The sequence below is a fragment of the Bos indicus x Bos taurus genome, chromosome 21, assembly GCF_003369695.1.
Source record: "Bos indicus x Bos taurus breed Angus x Brahman F1 hybrid chromosome 21, Bos_hybrid_MaternalHap_v2.0, whole genome shotgun sequence".
Lineage (NCBI taxonomy): Eukaryota > Metazoa > Chordata > Mammalia > Artiodactyla > Bovidae > Bos > Bos indicus x Bos taurus.
Genome location: NC_040096.1, coordinates 54,989,073 through 55,012,555, shown reverse-complemented (window position 1 = coordinate 55,012,555; position 23,483 = coordinate 54,989,073). Strand labels below are relative to the sequence as shown.

The following is a 23,483-nucleotide window of genomic DNA, read 5'->3' as shown; positions in this document are numbered from 1 at the left end:
ATGGGAAAAAAAACAAACCACCTCAGCATAGACAAAATAACGAGAAGGAAATTTACCAAAATGTATACCGCCCTCCAACACGAGTGAGTCCAGTGTATCCAACTAGGACCATTTCCTTAAATACACTCAACACGTTTTAAAAAGGCAAAGGATATGACAGAAAGCTTTCGTTGTAATAAGCACAGAAATGTGTGATGAATCACACAGATTAACCCAGGCAATTAGGCGCCTCCTACACACCTTGGACAATGATCAGTAAATATGTAAATGTCTTTCTGTTTTCTCTGCAGCACTATTATTTTACCAAACTAAATACTTCCTCCAGGATTGTTGACTGGATGCCTCTGCTTCTCTCTTTAAACTGTCAGTCTGGTTGAATACTCAGGCCCAGATCTCCAGCCATGGTCCTCCTTCTACTTTTCTCACTTTTTCTTTAAAAAAACAACAAAAATTTTTTTTTTCCTGGGATGTTCCTGGTGGTCCAGTGGTTAAGATTCTGTGCTTGCACTTCAGTGGACATGGGTTTAATCCCTGGCCAGGAAACTAAGGTCCCACACACTGAGGGGTGCAGCAAAAAAAAAAAAAAAAAAATTTTCCCTCCCTTATTAAAACGTCTTACCCTTGCACTGTGTGTGTGCACTGGTCACTCATTTGCATCTGACTTTTTACGACCCCAAGGGCTGTAGCCTGCCAGGCTCCTCTGTCCACGGAATTCTCCAGGCAAGAATACTGGAGTGGGTAGCCATTCCCTTCTCCAGGGGATCTTCTCAACCCAAGGATCAAACCTGGGTCTCCTGCATTGCAAGCAGATTCTTTACCATTTGAGCCACCAGGGAAGCCCTACCCTCGCACTGTGGATTTGTTTAATTAAGAAAAGTATAAATCATTTCAAGTAGAAATCACAATCATTCACAATCTGCTCTCACAAAAGAGCAGTTTATGGTATTTACTTCTGTCTTTTAAAAATGAGTCCACCTGCACAAACAACAGTTTTTACAACATTGGAATAAGCTGCATTGTTTCTATCCTGCTTTTTCCTTCCAGTTAACCTTGTATTATAGGCATTCCCCCTTATTCTTGGAGAGTTTGTCAGCTTCACTTTTAACCAATAGCACAATAATTCACCATTTTAATATACTCGTTAAAGATACAATATGCAAAGTTCTCTGGTCCTATGGCTATTCGTGAATAACCTTCCAGAGGGTAGCTCCTTCCTTCCTCATCTCTCTCCTTGACTTAGAGTGAATTGGGTCCCAAGCCTTGAAGTGACAAAGGCAGAAAATGCCAGATCCAAACCACGCCTTGCCTTCCATGTGGAATCTTCTCAGCTTAAAAAGGAGACCTCAGAAACAAATCCCTCAGCAATCCTAAAAAAGGCTTTTGACAGAAGCGCTCTTCCTTAAGCTAAGATGTACCCGGAACAACGGGAAGCCTAAGAACGGGAGGAGTACTAGGAGGAGGAGGAGGAAATTGTAGCCCCACCCGCCTCAGGACGGAGGGAAAGGTTCTAGTGAGATGACTAAATGCTTAGAGAGGCAATTTGGTCTAGAGTCTTAATGCTGATTCGTTGAAGGGCCTTGGCTGACAGAAGGAGGGAGATGGATGAGGGTGAGTACTGGGAATCTAACTTTCCTGAGGCGCTAAGTCCAGGGAAAGGAGACATCTGGAGAGGGGAGAACAGCAGAGACAGGAGACCCTGAACTGATGCTGTTACTTTGTTGTGCAATCTGCCCCCTTCCTCCTAGTTCCTCACCTTTGATCAGACCTTGGCACAATCATACAGTCATTCCTTTCCTTCTGCATGGATTCAGCTTAACCTTGAAGCTATGGACAATCTTTTCTTTAGCATCCTGGGACTGGAATGACTTTGGAAGGTCTGAGGAGGCCCACAGGGTGCCTTTGGTACTTGGGAGGTCGTTTCCATGGCTGACTCTGGAGCTGAGGGAGGGCCACCTCCAGGATCCTAGACCTCTCCTGGTCCAGCTGCTCCTTAGAGAGCTTTCCTGGCCCCTGAGCTCAGGCCCCCTCAGAGCGGCAGCCACTCTGCTGCTGGGACTGAGAAGACCAGGGCCGGGCAGGCCGGGTCAGCCTGGCAGACAGACACACCGAGCCTGCCAGGCGAGGGTAATAAGATGGAGTGTGCATTTCTTAACGCTGTGTCCTAAATTCTATATTATATAAACTATTAGGAATTAGAGATGCACACGGTATTTTTATACAAGCCAGAATTTAGTAGAGCCTTCTCCAGAGACTTGTTCTTATGCTAGATTCCAGGGTACTTTATTGCTAAATTCTAGGGTATTTCCCCCTTCGGCTATCCCCAATTACTGTAAGCCTAAAATGTTATATTATCTTTTAAAATATTATGCTTTAACTAAACAAGTAATACACACAAAAACATATGCTTGTTATAAAATGTAAAAAGTTCATATTTTAGGACAAAAATCCCCAAGTCCCCTTTTATGTACAATGTACTCCCAATACTCCTCCTTCCTCATTGGAAAGAACTGTCAACAATTTGGTTAACTGCTTTTAAATAACACTAGGTATATAAAATTGTTTTATACAATAACATTATATAATATATATTATTTGATGACTTGCTTTTTAAAAAACTTAATCATATATCTCAGAAATCTTTGCAGGCTGGTACATATTGGTTTATCAATTGGTCTAAATAATTATAGTTTTCCATTCTGGGCATATAAATACAATTTCTTTAATAAATTTATTTATTTGTACTATGCCTTATTCCTGGACATTTAGATTGTTTCCAATATTTTTCTCTTATGAACAATACTGCCCCTGTCAATATAACTTTGCATATGTATACAAATACTTATGTGAAATATTTCTTAAAGAAGAATTATTGGATCAAATACAATATCCACTTTAAGTTTTGATGGCTATTTGTAGAGGAGGGAAAACTTAGCATTTTTCCCTCTCCCAGTTAGGCTTGTTGGCTGGGGACCTATAAATTAGATCAGCAAATGACAGATTAACAGAAAAAAAGAAGTTTCTTAACACGTGCTCTGCACATGTACAAAGAAGCATGCTGTGATGAGTAACTCCAAGGGGTGGTGAGAACTTGGGCTTATACATCACATTAACAAGAGAACATACATTTTTACAGAAAGGACAAAAGAAAAGGACTTTGAGTTTCTAGGGCAGTAGATTGTTGGGAGGTAAATTAAGGGAGGGAACTAATGGAAGATAAGGGTTAGTTAATACATTGTTATATAGATTCCTCTGGGGCTATCTCTGGGTTGATGAGGGTCTAGAGCTGTCTCTGGTGATTAACTTCTGTCCTTCCTAGTAGAGAGCGGAGGGGGAGTGTGCGTGCTCAGTCAGTTGCTTCTGACTCTTTTTGACTCCATGGACTATAGCCCACCAGGTTCCCCTGGAATTTTCCAGGCAAGAATACCAGAGTGGATTGTCATTTCCTGCTCCAAGGGATCTTCCCAACCCAGGGATCGAACCCACGTATCTTGCATCTCCTGCACTGGCAGGCAGATTCTTTAGCACTGAGCCACCAGGGAAGCCTGGGGAGGGGGACACCTTTACAAATTAAGTTCTGCTTTTAGGCAAATAGGGGAGGGCAGAGAGCTTTTCTTTTATTTGCTGCCTCTCAACTGCCTTCAGTTCAAAATAATCTTTATTCTGAAGTGGTGTATTTGGGGGTGGCATAATCTGCTACCCTTCAGTATCAATCAATTTTCTCTAAAAAGTCTGTATGAATTTATACTCACACCATATATGAAATATAGGAGACAGCCCATTTCCATATACCCTCACAAAATATACTGTTATTCTTTTAAGCATTTCTGAATGGATCAAAGATGGAATCTCATTATTGTTTTCATTTGCGTTTCTCTGATTATAGCAAGACTTCTTAATATTTATGGCAACTTTTATATAAAATGGATATTCATCCTTTGTTACATTTGCTGTAAAAGACCTAATCATTTAACTTGTACAGCCAGTCAAGTAACACTTTTCTCCTGCCAGCAGCTATTTGAATTGCTGAGTACTGAGTGGAAACAATCAAACAATACAATCATGTAGACACCATTAAATGAAAATAATGTTTCAAAGAAACAACATGGTAGTACATGATTAACTGACAGACAAGTGGTTCAAAGCCTAAGAAATCAAAGAGCAGGGCAAGAGGCCAGGCGGTGCCAGAGCTTGTTCTTCCCTGATTTGCTGGCATTGCAGGATGAGGAGGTTAAGAGGGACTGTGGTTTCCACTGTGTTCTTCAGACCCATAGGGCTCTACAGAGCAGTCAAGGGAACCCCCACCCCAGTTCTTCCACCAGAGTTGCTCCTCTCAGGTCTGTTGGTTATGTTTTTATTTGAATAAAGCACAATAGTCATTTATTTGGAAAGTAAAAAAAAGTGAAAACCTCCAAACCAACTTAAGAACTAGGTTCTACAATCAAACTGTCTAGGTTTAAATGACAATTTTGCTACTTACTAGGAGAAGGTAGTGGCAACCCACTCCAGTACTCTTGCCTGGAAAATCCCATGGACAGAGGAGCCTGGTAGGCTGCAATCCATGGGGTCGCTAGGAGTCGGACACGACTGAGCGACTTCACTTTCACTTTTCACTTTCATGCATTGGAGAAGGAAATGGCAACCTTACTCCAGTGTTCTTGCCTGGAGAATCCCAGGGACGGGGGAGCCTGGTGGGCTGCCGTCTATGGGGTCGCACGGAGTCGGACACGACTGAAGCGACTTAGCAGCAGCAGGTAGGTGATCCCAGGCAAGTTACTTAACCTCCTGAATCCTCTGTCTGCTCATCTGTAATATGGAATTTGTAATATCTTGTTGGGTGTTTTAGGGATAGAGGGACATAATGCATAACATACATAAAGCCTGGTGCTTAATAACACTCAGTAAATGTTAGTGAGATATGAAACTTGTTACAGATGCTCCCCATCCTAAAATAACAGGGAAGGATTCACAAGGAAGAGGATGCCGAGTTTGCTTGAAGAATGGGTACAATGCAGACATACACAGGTTGGGAAGAGGCAGGGGCATCCAGAGGTAAAGCTGGGCACAATCTATTGGGAGGCCACGATACACACAAGGGAAGTCCAGTTTATTTATGGGCTGTTGGGAGGTAAGGCTGGATACATGTGTTAGGACCCCATCGTGGAGGGCTTTGACTGCTTGGCTAAGGATTTGGACTTGCATCTTTAGGTAGTGAGACATTTTCCTCCTTATACAGAAATGCTCAGTAGTAATCTCATCACATTGGAATCTCTGTAAGCTCTCACACAGAAGTGCCCTTTCATATTTCTTAAAAGGCAAGAGATGAAAAAGAATGAAGTGTTAATCAAAGTCCCAAACTGACAAAAACAATGAGAAGTGGAAAAAGAAAAGACATTGATGGAGATTTGGACTAACAGCAGGGACAGAGGCAGGAGAAGTAAAGGAGCTGAGTCCACCTGACATTCAACGGCAGGTGTCCACTCCCTCTGCTGACTGTACCAGGGGCCGTCTTGTCCCCTTCACTACCTCTGTCTGGAGCTTTCTAGTCCTTTACTAGTAGCCTGCTTGCCTGGGATGTTGTGGGCAGTGGATTCTTTCAACTTGCCCTAGTCTGCATCCAAATTAGCCGAGGCCTTAGGAAGCCCAAGAAGTCAAGGCATTTCACCAGAGGTTTACCAGCTTGCATGCCTGTGGCCACCAGTCCCTCGCATACCCCAGGGTGGTTCCTCCTTTCTTCCTACCAATGCCTTTGCCGAGATCTCATTAGCCTTTGCCTAGATTATTGCAATAGAATTCTTACTGCTCTTCATAGCCTAGTCTTCTTTCCCTTTGGTCTGGATTAATTCTGAAGCACAGCTGTGATCGTGACACTCCTCAAAAACTTCCCTTTAATCAAAGCAATACTTTTCCTTAAATGCAAAAGGAATACATGTTCAAAGCAAATGCTGGGCTGACAGAAAAAAACTCAAAGGAAAGAAAAATTTCCCATAATTTTACCACCTGCAGTTAATCTGTTAACATAATGTTTTTTTAAAATTTTCTGTGTTGCTTTCTAAAGTTGCATGAATTATTTCCCCATATCCTTTGTCCTTTTGTTGATTACATTAGGATGAGAGGGATAAACTTTACGTGTTCAATTCTGAAAAAGCTGGCTAAAAATGTAACATTCACTTTATGGCATATAGAAGGGGAAAAAGTGGAAGCAGTGACAGATTTTATTGTGGGGGGCTCCAAAATCACTGTGGATAGTGACAGTGGTCAGGAAATTAAAAGACACTTGCTCCTTGGAAGGAAAGCTATGACAAACTTAGAAAGCATCTTAATAAGATGAGACATCACTTTGCCAACAAAGTTCTGTCTAGTCAAAGCTATGGTTTTTTCATTAGTCATGTATGGATGTAAGAGTTGGATCATAAAGAAGGCTGAGTGCTGAAGTAATGATACTCTCAAACTCTGGTGCTGGAGAAGATTCTTGAGAGTCCCTTGGACTGCAGGGAGATCAAACCAGTCCCTCCTAAAGGAACCCAACCCTGAATATTCATTGGAAGGACTGATGCTGAAGCCAAAGCTTCACTACTTTGGCCACCTGATGTGAAGAGCTGACTAATTGGAAAAGACCCTGATGCTGGGAAAGATTGAAGGCAAAAGAAGAGGGTGGCAGAGGATGAGATGTTTGGATGGCATCATCGACTCAATGGACATGAGTTTCAGCAAACTCCAGGAGATAGATAGTGAAGGACAGTGAAGCCCGGCATTCTGCAGTCCATGGGATCATAAAGAGTTGGACACAACTTAGTAACTTGAACAACAACATCCAATCCTTTTTGTAGGATATTTGGGTTGCATTGAATATCCTTATGTTCTTACTTTTATACACAAATTATGATTTTTCTTAGGAAAAATTTCTAGAAGAAGAATTTGTGGATCAAAGGAATTTGTTTCAAGGCATCCTTTCATTTCATAAGAAATGTTGATAAACTGCCTTCAGAAAGGTGAACATTTTATCTTCCCATCAGGGAGAGTTACACACATTACTACTGAGCAAATAGCAACATCTCAGCCTGGAGTCAAGCCACTCCTCATCCTGGCCCTGCTGCCCTCGATGACCTCTCTCTCTCCTCCTCTACAGCCCCGCTGTTATCCTGCCAGGTTATTCTCCTTGTACTTCACACATTTCCATCCACGCAAACATCTCCAAGCACCCACCAGGAAAGGCAGGAGATCGTGGAGGTTAAGGGGGCAGGCTCTAGAGCCAGCCTACGGGGGTTTGAGCCCAGCCCTGTCCTTGCTGCATGGCAGGGACAATATGAACACCTCCATCCCAGAGTGGCTGAGAGAACAAAAATGATTTCAGACACATCAAATGCTTCACACAGTGCCTAGCATGTGCTAAGTGTTCAGCGAATATCAGCTGTAATTATCAGCAATTAGGAACAATGGTTCCTTCTAGGCAATGGGGGAGGCGTACAGGGGTGAGAAGATGGCCAAGGTTTCTGCTTCCTGAAACTGATTCTAGATGCTATGAAGTGTGCTCTGCAGAAAGTCAAAAGGCTGTTGTGATGGCAGATGATCATAGGGCAGGGGATGGGGCATCATGTTCAGTGGTTAAGGAAAGTCCCTGTGTGATGGTTACGTCTGAGCCAAGACCCGAGGGGAACTTGGGACGTCTAAGTGTTTTGATGTCTCTGAGGTCAGGAGGTTGGCACCTCAGAGCTCACTGCAAGCACACAGCTGCTCTAAGGTCTCTATTCACTTTAAGGCTCATAATACTTGGGGATATATTTTGATCCTTCTATATCCTTGTCTTTGTGTTAGTCAAGCACCAGGAGTCATGCAGCCGTGACTTACTTCTAATCTTACTCGTCATTAACCCCTGTGGGCTGGTGGCCAAGGCGAGACAGCCTTGTGGGCGTTACTATGTTGTTTTTTTACAGTTTTTTTTACTAATTGATTCTGCTTGATTTCCTGTTTTGTTGAACTTCTTGTTGATCCTCTTGGCTTTCTTTGCCTGCTCTCTTGAAGGCCCTCCCTTTTGTTCTCTGAAGTCACCGTCTCCTTGACATGAAAAACACTTCAGTGAGCTAAATGCATAATTATATTAAGTGAATATAATTAATGTAGGATGCATTGTGATATTTTCTATTCTACTCTTTAAAAAAATATTGGTCACATTTCTCTAAATTGATTTCACAAACTACTAATAGGTTAGACATGTTTACAAAATGCTGTTTAATTATTCACAGTCATCTGTCTTGGATTATGCCCTGAATTTTCTGGTTCCAATAATATAACTATTTAAGTACCTATGTTACATTTAAAAGGTTGGAAAACTTTGTACTATTTGATCCCGTGATTCACCTTTGAATCTGCCTCAAGGAAAGCTTGTTACTAGGAGAGGGGGTCAAGGGAGCATTGTACACGTTCTGTTTTCAGCCAGATGTTTGACAAATTTGTGAGAAAGATACAAAATGAAAGCTGGATTTGACTTTCGACTGTGAAGAAAATTTAAAAACACCTAAAAAAAAAACAAAAACAAAAAAACCCCACCTAATCCAGTTTCCTCACATAAAGAATTAGATGTAGTCACAGCTAGCTGAACATCTCTGCTGCTGCTGCTAAGTGGCTTCAGTCGTGTCCGACTCTGTATGACCCCAGAGAAGGCAGCCCACCAGGCTCCCGTATTTCCCAATGACTCAGTGTTAATGTGGAAGGAAGCTCCAACGGTAATACTCCACTGGCCTTGGACTTAACCCTTAATGCCTAAATCATCGTATGACCAAAGACTCGGACGACAACCTGGAAGACAGTTTCGCCCGTTCCCAGATGGCAAGAGAAAGTGTTTGGGTGAAAGAATTAGGACTCAAAAAAATTCAGCCAGGTAACAAAGACAGGCTAAAACCATCAAAGTGAACTCATTTAGTGAAATTGTAAAGAACTTAAGTGAAAAAAGAGTTCAAATTGCAAACGACACAGAAACTGGCTGGAGCAAACATGAGTTTTCCTTTAGGGTGCTGTTTGGCAGCATCCCCAGTAGCTACCCACTACACGCCTGTAGCAGTCTCTCCCCCAGTTGTGACAACCAAAGACGTCTCCAGATTTTGCCAAATGTCCTGCAGGGGCCAAAAATTCCCCCGTTTAGAACCACTGAGATAACGGATGTGCTCCTCGGAGGGAAAGGACTGAATGCGTTTTTATCACCAGCAAAAACAGTGAAGCAAACACAACCCGAGGCAACGTGCTAAGAGCAAGTACTGCTGCCTGAGCGCTCACCCTGCACCTGCCACCACGCCAAGGCCTTTACATGTGAATCCTCACTTAATGCCCACATGAACCCTAGGAGGTGGGCACACCATTGTCACCATTTTTCAGCCGAGGACACTGATGTCCAAGGACCTTAAGTGACTTGCTCAAGGTCTCACAGCCAAGATGGCGACATCTTGCACCTTGCCTATTATGCCATGAGACTCTTAAGATTATACACTAAGTATACACATTAGGCAGCAGCCACTGTCTTTATCCACCTGGAACGTGGCTGAGAAGTAAGAAATTAAGTTGTAAATAACCCTGTGGTGCCCAGCTGCACCCACATCCTAAAGCAGGGACTTGCCTGTAGCTGAGGTCCCAGCCTCCAGTCAGTTCTTTGACTTAGAAAGTGTGAGTCGCTCAGTCGTGTCTGACTCTTTGGGACTCTGTGGACTGTAGTCGCCTGTCTTTGACTTAATTAATACAAAATTCTAGTATGCTCTTTCTTCTTTCATCAGGATAATAGAGTAATTTTTAGAAAGCTTGTCAACCAAAGCGATTAAGACCACAAGATGGCACTTCAAGGGTTAAGTTTCAGTTATCTGAAAATGTTGTGTTGTCTGGGACCTCAGTTCTTGAGCTAGGTTCAGAGGTCACTGGAATCACGGTGCTGAATTGCTCTCTGAGTCCTGAAACTAGGCAGCAGGGTGCAGAGGGGTCTAAGATCTGGACAGCAATCATAGCCAAGTTAGAGCCACGTGCAACAGAAATGTCGAGAAGTACTGGGGATGCTGAGCCCAGGAAGCCACAGCTGTCCCCTTGCCCCATCTCACCCCCTAGTGGCAGCCTTGGAGCTCAGGTCCGTCGACCTGCAGAGCGCCAAGAACAACCAGGAGCATCACACACAGGAGATGGGCCTCCAGCGGCTCATCGTGCGCCGTAGCCAGTCCTTCACCATCCAGCTGCATTTCAACCGCCCCTTCCACTCAAAGAAGGACTCCATCACCTTTGTGGCTGAGACAGGTAAGCCCACCCCTCCCCAAGACAAAGTTCATCTGTAGGGCCCCTGCCCCTGCTTTCTGAACCACCCTCCCCTCTCTTCTCCTGGGACCCCCCAGATCCCTATTAGTGCACTTAAGATCTGGCTGACTCAGCCAACTAAGGTTGTGATAATAACAGACAACTTTTAAATATGCAACAGGCACTGTGCTAACAACTCATGCACGTTATCTCGCACATTCTCTCATTCACTCCGTGACAAGACTTTCTGGTGGGTACTATTACGATCCCATTTTACAGAGTAAAAACAGAACAAAAAAACACTGAGGCCTACATTGTAAAGGGGCTTCCCAGGTGACAGTAGTGGTAAAGAACCCACCTGCCAATGCAGAAGACATAAAAAACGTGGGTTCAGTCCCTGGCTCAGGAAGATCCCCTGGAGGAGGGCATGGCAACACACTCCAGTATTCTTGCCTGGATAATTCCATGGACAGAGGAGCCTGGTAGGCTATGCTCCATAGGTTGCAAAGACTCAGAAACGACTGAAGCGACTTAGCATGCACACACTTAATAAAGAATATGCCTGCAATGCAACAGACCTGGGTTTGATCCCTGGGTCGGGAAGATCCCCTGGAGAACAGAATGGCTACCCACTCCAGTATTCTTGCCTGGGAAATCCCATGGACAGAGGATCCTGGTGAGCTACAGTCCATGGGGTTACAGTCTGACACGACTAGCACTACACAGATGTTAAGTGTTCGTCCGAGGACACCTAGTGGTGGTAAAAGGATTAGCACGTTGTGGGAGGAGGTAAGGGTCCTTCCAGGTCCCCTGCAATCAGGTCACACAGATTTTGAGCCTCACTTCAGGGTCTTTCTCTCCTACAAAGGACCAGCACCCAAGGAGCTGCTGGGAACCCGAGCCACCTTCTTGCTCACCCAAGACCGACAAGGCAAGGGCTGGAGTGCTTCTGACTTCACTGTTCATGCCAACTCGCTCGATGTCTCCCTTTTCACACCACCCAGTGCAGTCATTGGTTCCTACTCTCTGAAGATGGAGATCTCTCAGGGCCCAAGTCATAGCACGACCCACCCTCTGGGGACCTTCATCCTACTTTTTAACCCTTGGAGTGCAGGTATAACGTGTTCACAGGTTGTAATGCTGACTGATCCATTGAGAACATTCTGTGAGGGTCTACTTAGCAAGTCCCGAAGATAAACTGCTGTATATCTATGCAATGTGTTACCATGTGCTCACTAAAAATCACCTTAACAGAGAATTTTTAATGGGATGATAAAAAAGTTCATGGCTTGATGTTAAATGAAATCAACCAGGAAATGGAACACATATGATCTTAATTACACATATGTGCAGAAAAAGTGCAGACAGGTTACACCAAAATATAATGATGGGTGTCTCAGTAGTGGGAAGGGGTGATCTTCATTGTCCTCTTTCCGTCATCCATATTTTCCAAATCTCTATGACCAGCTTGCTGCTTTTAAAACCAAGAGAAGATAATCTTTTTCTAAAGTATAGATTATATCGCTGGCCTCTGGAAAAGCACATAGACTTTTAAGGAGCCCAGTCTTGATTTCTATTGCCATCAACCCATTGCTTCTCTGATTATCCAGGAAGATACTGTCGTTACTGTTTTTTAATTTTATTACTGTTTATTTTTTGGTTTGGGGCTTTGTCCCCTCTGCTACTCTTAACTGCTCAGAGGACGATGTCTACCTGCCAAGTGAAACGCTGCTGCAGGAGTATATCATGATGGACTATGGCTTTGTTTACAAGGGTCATGAAAGATTCATCACCCCCTGGCCCTGGAACTACGGGCAGGTAACAGTGGGCCTTAGACAACTGTTAGCTCGCGAAGTACCGCTAACAGAAGTCAGGGTGTGTAGTGCTGGAGTGAGAGGCGCAAGGAAGGAAGGGGAAATGCTTTTTCTTCTCAGTTTTTAATGTTTTGTATGAAAAACTTAAAGCATAATGCAAGTAGACAGGCTACTCTAATGAACCTCCATGAACCTCTTACCTTCAATGGTGATCAATTTGTGGTGAATCTTGTTTCATCTGTATCAAGGATTTACAAACTATAGCCTGTGGCCCACTGCCTGTTTTTGCATGGCCCAAGAGGTTAGAATGGTTTTCATACTTTTCAAACTGCCAAAAAACACACATTAAAAAAAAAAAAGAACACAGTCACCCTTTAGTATTTTCAGGGCATTGATTTCAGGACGCCTCCCCAGATACCAAAACCAAGCATGCTCAAGTCCCTTATATAAAATGGAATAGTATAATATTTGCATATAACCTACACATATACTTCTCATATACTTTTAAAGTCTCTAGATACTTATAATACCTAAAACAATGTAAATGCTATGTAAATAGCTCCTGGAATTGTGCAGCAAATTCAAGTTTTGCTTTTTTGGAATTTTCAAGAATTTTTCCCCCTAATATTTTTGATTCTATTGGTTGAATCCATGGATGCAGAACCCACTGATACAGAGGGCTGACTGTATTTTGTGATGTGCAAATTATATGAAGTTCAAACTTCGGTGTCTAATAATACCCTTTTATTGGAACACGGGCATGCTCACTGATTGAGGTACCATCTGTAGTTACTTTCACGCCACAATGGTAGAATTGCGTGTGGAGACTGAGACCCTATGGCCTGCAAAGGCTAAAATAGTTATTATCTGGTCCTTTACAGAAAAACTGCTGATCCCTGGTGTATTTTCCCCCATTCTTCCTACCTCATCACTGAATTTTTTGGAAGCAAATTACCACGTCATTTAGTTCACTAATACTTCCAACTGTAGTTCTAAAAGATGATGACTCTTTGAAAAATTAAACCACAATCCATTATTGTAACTGAAATAATGAACGCAGTTCTTTAATAACACCAATTATCCAGTTAGAGTACACAGCAGGGGACCTTTGAGCAACTTTTCTACTCTCCACCTCCAGCCTTGGCTAGGATAGTTTGCCTCCGCCTCCCACTGCCATCTCAGCCCTGTCCACACACCCTGGGAGGGAAGAGTGGGGTGGGGGCAGGAAGCAGGGAGCCTTGCTGAGGAAGATCAGTTTCCTGTTCCCTGACAACCTGTATACTTTTTTGAAAACCACCAGGGCATTTGATAGCCGAAAGTGTTAGGATGCATGTACAAATACATGTTGTATGTCCTGGGTCTACACTGTCTTCTGTGCCACACCATCAATGCTGGACCCTCTCCCTGACTTCAAGGCTCTCCATGCTCTTCTCACTCCTCACATGCCTAGCCTTATATTTATCCATCGGATCGTCTCCTAACCCCACAAGTCCTCCAGAAAGAACATCTCTGAGCCTCTGTCTCTGGTACCCATTGCGCCCAAAGCCCTCAAGTGAACACCCCTACCTGGAGCTCTTCCTGTCTATTTAGTCTTTCCAAGCCCACCGGCTCCAATAGTCTTCTTTCATTTGACTCTAATCTCTTTAAATTCCATTTGCGTTTTCCTTCAGAAACACACAGGTTAGTTCTTCAAGTCCTAATCTGACACCCTCCCAACTTGACTTATAAGCTCCGTGAAGGCAGGACCTGGTCTGATATTTAGCACCTACCCCCACCACATATACACCATCCCTAAACGTCAGTGCTACCGAGTTGGCTTCAGAATTGAAGACGTTTTTATTCTTCTCTTTGTTCTCCCGTGACTTCCCCGGCAAGTTTGAAGAGGACATCATAGATATCTGCTTTGAGATTCTGAACAAGAGCCTGTACTTCTTAAAGAACCCGTCCAAAGACTACTCGCAGCGGAACGACGTGGTGTACATCTGCAGGGTGGTGAGCGCCATGGTAAGACCGGAAGCTTCCCCGGCCCCACCCCAGCGTCCCCAGCACCGGCACTTCGGAAACTCATCTGTCTGTCCTCTTTAGATCAACAGCAACGACGACAGCGGCGTGCTGCAGGGGAACTGGGGAGAGGACTACTCCCGGGGGGTCAGCCCCCTGGAGTGGACGGGCAGCGTGGCCATTCTGCGGCAGTGGGCGGCCAGGGGCGGGCAGCCTGTGAAGTACGGGCAGTGCTGGGTCTTTGCAGCTGTGATGTGTACGGGTGAGTGAGGAGGGCGGGGTGGGAATGCAGGCTGGCTTATTGACTATGATAACCCTCTGAGGTCGGGCGGGATTGTCTCTACTTCACCTCGGTTAATTGTGGCTTGTCTACAGCCCCACGGCTAAGGAGTCGTGGATATTCAGCTCTTAAACAGCACACTCGCTAGTCTCAGGGAATCCTGCAATATCCAGTGAAGTGCTGCAGTCACTCCACAGACTCCTTGATGGAGCAGTTAGACTATTAGAATGGTCACCTGGATAGATGGGCTTCTGGTCCCAAAGTGGTGGCAAAAGTGGCTTCTTTCTGCCACCAGCTCAGGCTCCTCAGCTCAAGATAAGCCTGGGGTCAGGGGCAAGTTGGGGGAAGCTTGAGATGCCGGCAGATGATCTGGGAAAACCTGATCTCACCTGTAGGCAGAGCTGCCGGCTCCCAAACACAACTGAGAGATTCTTGAGGAGTTATAATTAAGAGATTTACTACTTTGTTAACTACCCTTAAGGAGCATCCATGTTTTATATATTTATCAGTTATTTATAATTTAGTCCCTAGTCATCAATCATATTATCTGTGGATATGAGGGAAAGATGGAAAGCACTGTAGTGCCTGTTTATCCTCCCCCAAGAGGCAGAAGTACCTGGTACAGTGCTGCCTGTTCCACTGTGAGGCTCGAGAAATGTTTACTGAACCAATATGCTGACTCTGAGTTGGAGAATGAGGGAGCACAGAATGCGAAGGGCAGAGAAAGGGGCTGAAGTTCTAAACTTTTATGAGAAGGGCAACACAGCTTCGTAGTTATGTACAGGTGCTGCAGACAGCGGAGAAGTTTAAATATGAGTGCTGAAATCAATTGACCTCATTGTGCTCATTTGTTTTCATTGGAAAATGCTCAGCACAGTGCCAGCACTTAGTACAGCCAGATTTGCCTTAGGCTGGGATGTCCCTGATCAGGCAGGAGTTAAGGAGGAGGGCTTAGGCCCTTAGACTCTGCGGAGAGAGGGAGAAGGTCTGGATCTCTATCTTTGCTCCACGTCTGGGCCTCTCCACTGCCAGGCCCTAGAATCTACAGCCTTTGCATGAGAGGAGAGCTGCTTCTGCTGTTACCTCTGGCCACTCGCAGCCCTGGTCTGACTCTCACCCCTGCCAAAGATTTGTGAAAAGCCCAAGAGCTGTGCTGGGAGTGGACAGGTGATTGCAGACCGGTGGTATCCTTTGGGGCTCTTGAATGAATCAAAACAAAAAGACTGGCCAATCTCAATAGTCCTCTTACATTTCAAAGCATTGGCATCCCCACAGCAGCCTCAATGGGCACCATTTGCTCCTAAGAAGGATTGTTGTTCAGTCGCTAAATCATGTCTGACTGTTCATGACCCCATGCACTGCATCATGCCAGGCTCCTTAGGGGTGGGATAAACCTATCTCTAAACTCCTCATCTTGCCTGTACAGGTGGGGGCCTGGGTTTCAAAGGTCACATCTGGCTCTTGGCTTAATTTCATCTGCCCCTGATAGGTGTGTCTGGTGGTGGCAGTAGGAATGGGTTGCCATTTCCTTCTCCAGGACGATGGTATAGTGTCTGCTTTGTGATTCCTAAAAAGCCACAAGAGGGTGCTGTTGTCTTATCGAAGATGGTCATTCCCTCACTGTCCAGGCAAGATTCCCTTTGTCACTGATGTCTTCTGTGTATCTCTATAAATCTATCCTGCTCTTCTATCCATACTCTGATTTCTCTCTTACCTCTTTCAAACCCTTTCATTTGAATTGAGTTAAAGATCCAGAATTTCAGAACTGAAAATCATCTGGTCCAACTCCATTTTGTTACATATAAGCTAAGGACTAAGGCCCAGAGAAGTTAAGCCGTCTACTTAAGGTCACACTGCTTCTCTTCTGACCACAGCACAGGTCTCATTTTTTTTCTTTTCTTTCAGATTATCAATTGTTTAGGTTCTCTGTTTTTGGTTTGGAAAGCTGCTGAATGGGAAAAGCCCTAAATGATCAATTGAGTTGTTGTTAATTGTTTTAAGTGTTGTAAATTGTTTTAAGAGCCTCAAGTGATTTCTTTCTCTGGTGGAATGGAAACCATGGATCGCACAGGTAGGCTGCAAGGTTTCTGGGCCTGGGTGCGGTGCTCTGAGGATAAAGGAGGTGTAGGTACAGATCTGCAAGCACCGTGGCCTTTTTCTCTCCTCCAGCTTAAAAGTGACAAAGTATGTACCTGAGACCAGTGATTCTGCTTGAAATGGATTTGGTAATTCCCCATGCTTTTCCTCTCTTTAGTAATGAGATGCTTAGGTGTTCCAACACGTGTTGTTTCCAATTTCCGTTCTGCACACAACTCGGATGCGAACTTGACCATTGACACCTACTATGACCAACATGCAGAGATGCTGCCAACTCAGAAACGAGACAAAATATGGTAAGGGGCACTGTCTCCTGCAGATCTCTACTCCATTCCAGGTAGGGCAGGAAAATTCTGATGCTTTCTGGCCTTAAGGAATTTCTGCCCCATACATTGTTGCCAGTGCTCAGCCAGTCCTCAGCCAGAAAGCTGATCCAGCTAATCAGATTATCACATCAAGCTCATTCCAGACACAGAAGACTATGAGTTAATGTACTCTGAGGTTGGCAACCAAATGAACAGATTGTGAGCCCTCTGAATACTGACCTCATCTTACTCTTCCTTCACTGAGCCTTTCTGTCTGTCTGCACATTTCTCCGTTTCTCTCTCAGGGCAAAGCCAGGACTAGCTGTCTCTGCATACTTACTCTGATCTCTCTCGACCTCTCCTCTCCCTGCCCCACTCTCCCTCCTGGCTGGCATCTGTGTGTGTCTCTGTGTGTCCCTTTATTTTTGGATCTCTCGTTGCTTCCCCTGGTTCCTTTCTCCTCTCTTCTACCCCAAATCTGATTTCCTGTTTTTGCTTTTCCAGCCAGTTTCCAGGTAAGACCTTTGAGTTTGTATGAGAATTAGCTGCTGTCCCTAGCACTCCCTCCCTCTCTGAGCTCCTCGAGGGCTGAAACTTCTCTGGCTCAATGAGCAGTAGTGTACCTGGGGAGGACATACATTCGTGCAGAATTCTGTCTGTGAACACACAGCCTGAACCTAATCATGAGGAAACATCGGGCAAGTCCAAAATGAGGGCCACTCTGATAAAAATCGGTCAATCAAGACTATGTTCAAAATGTCAATGTGATAAAAACAGCCTGAGGAACTCTTCCAGTTCAAAGGACACAGAGGGTATTGCACAACTAAAAGCAATGTGTGATCCTGCACTGGGTGGAAACAAATGCCGTAAAGGACATAATTAGGTCAACTGACAACACTGAAATATAGACAATAAGGTAGATAAAGTATAAATATTAAATGCATGAAGTTGAGAACTGTATAAGAGTATGTAAAGGAAGATCCCTATTCTAGGAAATCTCCATCTGAAAGAAAGCCAGTGCGAAAGCAAATAGAGCAAAATGCTAACAATAGATGAACTGGGTATATGGGTGGTGTTTATCCTAGTCTTGCAACTTACTGTAAGCTTGAAATTACTTTCAAATGTAAAAAAAAAATAGGAGAAACAATGATATAAAGCACTCAGTGTAGGGTCTGCTGCTAAGTCACTTCAGTCGTGTCTGACTCTGTGCGACCCCATAGACGGCAGCCCACCAGGCTCCCCCATCCCTGGGATTTTCCAGGCAAGAACACTGGAGTGGGTTGCCATTTCCTTCTCCAAGTGTAGGGTCTGATACCTGGCAAATCTTCTGAAAATGTGAGCCCTTTTCTCCTTACTGCCTTCTGCAGGAATTTCCATGTCTGGAATGAGTGCTGGATGATCCGGAAAGATCTCCCTCCAGGATACAATGGGTGGCAGGTTCTGGACCCCACTCCCCAGCAAACCAGCAGCGGTGAGTGAAGACCACTATGGAAGGGCCTGGGCTCTGTGGGGAGGCCAATCAAAGTGACTGACCCGGTGAGCAGGAGGCCGAAAGGGAGCGATGCCTGTCCCACTTCATCCACTTTCCAAAGTTGTAGCAGAGACAACTTCGGGTCAGGGGTCTAACTTTGCCATTGACGGCTGGGTGGGCCAGTAAGTCACTGTACCTCTCAGACATTTGCTCCCCTGTAAAGGAGGGAAGGTGAGGATGATGCTTCCCAGGGTGGCTGTGAGCATCAGATGAATTCGTGGGAACTGGAGAGCACCCTGTGGAGGAGGCTCAGTGATGCCACTGCCTCTCCCCATCCCACCTCCCTCCTCTGTCTCCCATGGCCACGACCCACTGGCCCTAGTCCACCTGTCAGCAGCCAAGTTAGTGGTCCACAACTCCTGTTCCCTGCCCAGGGCTGTTTCGCTGTGGCCCTGCCTCCGTGAAGGCCATCAGGGAAGGGGAGGTCCACCTGCCTTACGATACCCCATTTGTGTATGCCGAGGTGAACGCTGATGAAGTCGTTTGGCTACTGAAAGATGGCCAGGCCCAGGAAATCCTGGCCCATAACACCAGTTCCATCGGGAAGGAAATCAGCACCAAGATGGTAGGGTCAGACCAGCGCCAGAACATCACCAGCTCCTACAAGTACCCAGAAGGTGCCTGGGACCCCAGGGTTTTCAGGGAGGGGGGCAGCTGTAACCTCCTTTGCTTGCCCAGCAGCAAAGAGGTTTGAAGATGACTCTCACGTGTAAACCATCACCACCTAACCTAACTACCTCCTCCTCAAAAGACGACTAAGAACAGCATCCAGTGCTTATATTCAGGAGCTCATTGAACCCCAATTTTTGGCAACTCTATGAGGCAAGGAGATATCCCTGGGCTATACGTGACAGAGCCCTGCACCAAGAGGGGAAGGGACCAGGATGCAGCGAGGGTTTGAGTCCAGCGGCCAGCAATACCCATCCCCATGTTCTCAGCTGTGAGGCTGTATCATCTCTTTCAGCAGCTATTCTTGGGGTTGGGACTTTGGGAGGGGGTCTGGGAGTTTCTGGGAGCCTTGTTTCCCTAAGAAGGTCATTGTTCCTCTTGAATCCTCCCCACTGATGTCTTTCCTGGCTCTCATTTCTGTCAGGATCCCCTGAGGAGCGATCTGTGTTTATGAAGGCCTCCCAGAAAATGCTGGGTGTGCGGAGGACCTCTTCACCCTTCCTAGATCTGTTGGGGTCTGGGGGCGCTGTGGGCCAGCCGGCACAGCTGCAGCTTCACCTGACCAGGAAGCCTGAGTGGGGCCAGGACGTGCTGCTGAAGCTGCATGCCCGGAGGGTGGTGGACAGAGCCCACCCCCAGGGGCCCATCCACCTGGTGGTGGGTTTCTGTGCACAGACTCTGCTGCACAATGGTGGTACCCGGCAGCCCCTCTGGAGACAAAAAGTGCACTTGACCCTGGACTTTGGGGAGGGTGAGTATGAGGCAGGCCTGGAACGGCATCTACAGGGAAGGGAGCTTGGGGCCATGAACAAGTCACCCGCAGTGTAAACACACACACACACACACACACTCATTCTCACATACATGGGGCAGTGAAGCTGCTGTTGGCAGGAGGTTGAATGCCAGGTACTATACCTCTGTTGCTGCCACCAGGGAAACACAGCCGTGACCTTGGGAGGCTGGGGTGGAGGGTAAGTACTCTCTCTCTCTTTCTCACACACATACACATGTAGACGCACACTCATTCTCTCTCACACACATACACATTTTTACTCTCTCTCTTTCTGAGACCCATTCCTGGACTCAAAATGCATTTTGTCTGTGCTTAGATATACAGTGGCCGCTCTCGCTACCTTACAACAATTACAGAAACAAGCTGACAGATGAAAAGCTGATCCGTGTGTCTGGCATTGCCAAAGTGGAGGAGACAGGGAGGTTCATGCTGGTTTTAAAAGATATCTCCCTGGAGCCTCCCCACTTATCTATTGAGGTAAGGCATCTGGACAGAGAAGGGGCTGCGGGGGACCTCTGACTCAGCCAACCCAGGGGCTGGGGGTACAGCAGCTAACAAGACACAGTCCCTGCCCTGGACACCAAACGGATGATTAGAGTGCAGTATGGTGTGGTCTCTGTGCTCTGTGCAAATGGAAGGCTTCCCAGAGGAGGTGACATTTTATGGAGGATGCACAGGAAGACACTGTAGAGAAGAATGCATTTTAAGGCAAAGAGACAAGAAAGGCAGTGTCTGGATGTCGGAGGAGAGGAGACAGTTTTGAGAGAGACTCAAGCCAAGTTCCTTGTCACCTGATAAGACAGGGGTGACAAGGAGGAGGGAAATAAATGAAAGGTGAGCCCACCTCTCCAGTTCAGAGGCCTGAGGGGCTGGCGAGGCCATGGCACAGGGAATGAACACAGGTGGAGGAAGGGTCAGTGGAGGAGGGCGGGGATGATGCCCAGCTCCTGTTACCAGGGTTTTCCTTCCTCTGAAGCCTCCTTCCCCCACTCTCCCCTCTTACCTGGACGACTCGCCCACTGCATAATCCTCACCTGACTGTGCACCTGGAGGATTTGTCAACAGCACTCTCTACCCCGATGGGAATGAGAACCGAGTGGTTCCATGTCATAGACCATCTGGCCACCTGACAGTTTCTCCTGGGCTGTGAGGTCATCAGGCAGCCTCCCACGGGGGCCGGGGGCGGGGGGAACAGTGGGCAGAATCACAAGAGCAGGCACAAGCCTGGGGCTGAGATGAGGCCCTGCCCACCACACAGAGCCCTGGTTACAGCAGGATGCACTGCAAACACATCAGATGCCAACTAGGCTATTAATTGGTCCGTGTTGGTGAGAAGGAGATTCCCAGGTGGCTCAGTGTTAAAGAATCTGCCTGCCAATGCAGGAGACAGAGGTTCAACGTCTGGGTTGGGAAGGTCTAGAGTAGGAAATGGCAACCCACTCCAGCATTCTTGCTTAGAAAATTCCATGGACCGAGGAAACCTGGCAGTCTACAGTCCATGGGGCTGCAAAGAATTGGGTGTGACTGAGCATATTGCTAAGGAACCATGGCATGATTTGTATGACTCTGCTGGATACCAAAGCTGTTTTGATCTTGCTCCACTCTGGCACGCTCACTAGGGTACAAAGGACTCGTTTCTTTTCTCTGAGTTCCAGGGGAGCCACAATGTGTTCTTCCTTTTCTGTGATTCTCTGACTGAGCCAGAACACGCTCCCAGGAGGATCTGGGTGGGCGAGTCATTTCCATCCAACACTCGTTCACCAGATAGCCATCATATGGCTGGCACTATGCTAGGCACTGGGGCTCAAGAAGTGAGCAGGATGGCACCCCTGCCTCCCACTCACAGACCAAGGCCGTGATTGCCCTATGACACAGCCCTCACGTGTGATGCACACCTGAGAAAACTCAGAGTGGGTCTGCTAATGTACGTGGAGACAGAGCAGAGTGGGGGAAAGACCCTGGCTGGGGTCTGGGCCACCTGGGTCAGGTCTGGGCTCTGCCATTAACATTTCTTGGAACCTTGGCCTCAGAATGACACCATTGGTGGCATATGGATGGCACAGTGACACCACTTCCTCATCCCACGCCTGTGTCAGACATTACTAATCAATCATAAGCCTCTCATTGACCCTGGATTGTCCTCAAGATCCTTTTTTTTGTATATTTATTTTTTAAGTGAAGGATACTTTTAAGATCCTTTTTAACACAGCATTCCTATCAGTCACAACTAACAGATTGGAGCTGGCACTTAAGTTGAAATCTAACTGCCATCCTGAGCTAGATGATGGGGAGGGAATAGATTTCAACTTGGTGCCAATTCCCCTTTGGCGGTGGCTTCCAGAAGTACTGTGAGCTTCTAAGACAGGCCAGGGTATGTGATAACCACGAATACCCTGGTCTTCTGTTCTCTCCCCTGCAGCATCTTAACCCCTAAATACGCAGTCCCTGGTGGTCAACAGATGGATGGAGTTTGCTGAACCGAGTGCAGAAAGGAGGCCACGTCCCCACGATATCCTTGTCTTCTCTCCACACAGGTGTCTGAGAGGGCTGAGGTGGGCAAGGCACTGAGAGTCCACATCTCGCTCACCAACACCCTCTCGGTGGCTCTGAGTCACTGCACAATGGTGCTGGAAGGCAGTGGCCTCATCAATGGGCAGATATCAAATGAGTAAGTCCTGTGGCCACCCACCTGTCTCCTGCTGGTCTTTGATAAGGGGAGCCTCGTGGGGTCATAGGATGGTCCTTAGTCTCCTGGATGATGCCTCCTTGCCCCCACCTTCCCACCTTCCTCCAGAAAAGGTTGAGTTTGGTAGGTGGTATGGGTGGGGTAGGGTGGGGTGGGAGGTGCTTACTGACCAAGAGCAGAATCCAGAACACTCACCCCAGCAGTTACTCCAGGCTCTAACAGGCCCTTTCTGACCCGCAGCCTTGGGACTCTGGTGGCCGGACACACTATCGAAATTGAAGTGGATCTCTACCCCATCAAAGCCGGACCCCGCCAGCTCCAAGTCCTTGTCAGCAGCAACGAGATCAAAGAGATCAAGGGATACAAGGACATCTTTGTTGCTGCAGCCAGGGCTCCTTGAGCCTCATGCTCACCTCCTCAGGCCCTCTAGTTGCCCAGCTCCTTCCCTGCCCCACCTCCAGACGCCCTTTCAGCCCCCCTACCCACCCGCAGGCCCACCTTGCTCTCTTCTCCTCCTGGAGGAGTGTTTTATCTTTGTTCCTCCACTGTTCTCTTCCTGGCCTACCTGGGGGCGAAGGGAAGCTCTGTGCATCTTGGGAAGAGACAATAAAAATACTTTATTTATCATCCGTGTTCTTTTTCTGTGCTAACAAGCTACTTACTGCTTATGGTCCTCTGTGGCTGGGCCCTTCCTGTCTTCTCTCTCCTAGAACGGCCCCGGCCACAAGAGAGTGCAATGTGATCTCCTCTAAATTAGCCTCTCTGGAATGCTAGATCCTAGGTCTCTCCATTTAAATCATCTTAGCAAGTCCGCAAGCAGAGGCTGGAGGGAGGTCCGGGGGAGGGGACCTGGGAGGATTCTGGGAGGACAGGGACTGCAGCGCTGTGGGGACCAGGCAGAAGCTGCTGCTGGCCTGAGAGCCTGGGGACGGTGAGGCAGGGCCCACTCAGGGCGGTCCCAGGATGACTGGGAAGCACTTCGTAGAGGCTGCCCCCCTAAACAGGCCCTCACATTCCCCGGCCCCGTATTTCCCCCGCCCTTACCCG

The 23,483-nt window shown here is 46.5% G+C and overlaps 1 protein-coding gene across 1 annotated transcript; it reads left to right on the top strand.

Moving 5' to 3' along the window:
* Nucleotides 1–1,598: 1,598 nt before the first annotated feature.
* TGM7 (transglutaminase 7) lies at nucleotides 1,599–23,063 on the top strand. The gene is made up of 13 exons (XM_027521922.1): nucleotides 1,599–1,608; nucleotides 10,081–10,263; nucleotides 11,129–11,374; nucleotides 11,960–12,078; nucleotides 13,950–14,078; nucleotides 14,160–14,337; nucleotides 16,610–16,748; nucleotides 18,125–18,228; nucleotides 18,663–18,905; nucleotides 19,382–19,708; nucleotides 20,067–20,227; nucleotides 22,285–22,418; nucleotides 22,677–23,063. Exons 1-13 carry the CDS (start codon nucleotides 1,599–1,601, stop codon nucleotides 22,834–22,836), a joined length of 2,133 nt encoding a protein of 710 aa, XP_027377723.1. The 3' UTR covers nucleotides 22,837–23,063.
* The last annotated feature ends 420 nt before the right edge of the window (nucleotides 23,064–23,483 follow it).

What these genes read in the sequence shown, in the direction of transcription:
- TGM7 (XM_027521922.1), top strand. An exon ending in CAGAAACGAGACAAAATATG is followed by an intron (nt 16,749 to 18,124) that starts GTAAGGGGCACT and finishes TGCCTTCTGCAG; the next exon opens with GAATTTCCATGTCTGGAATG. An exon ending in TCCCCAGCAAACCAGCAGCG is followed by an intron (nt 18,229 to 18,662) that starts GTGAGTGAAGAC and finishes TTCCCTGCCCAG; the next exon opens with GGCTGTTTCGCTGTGGCCCT.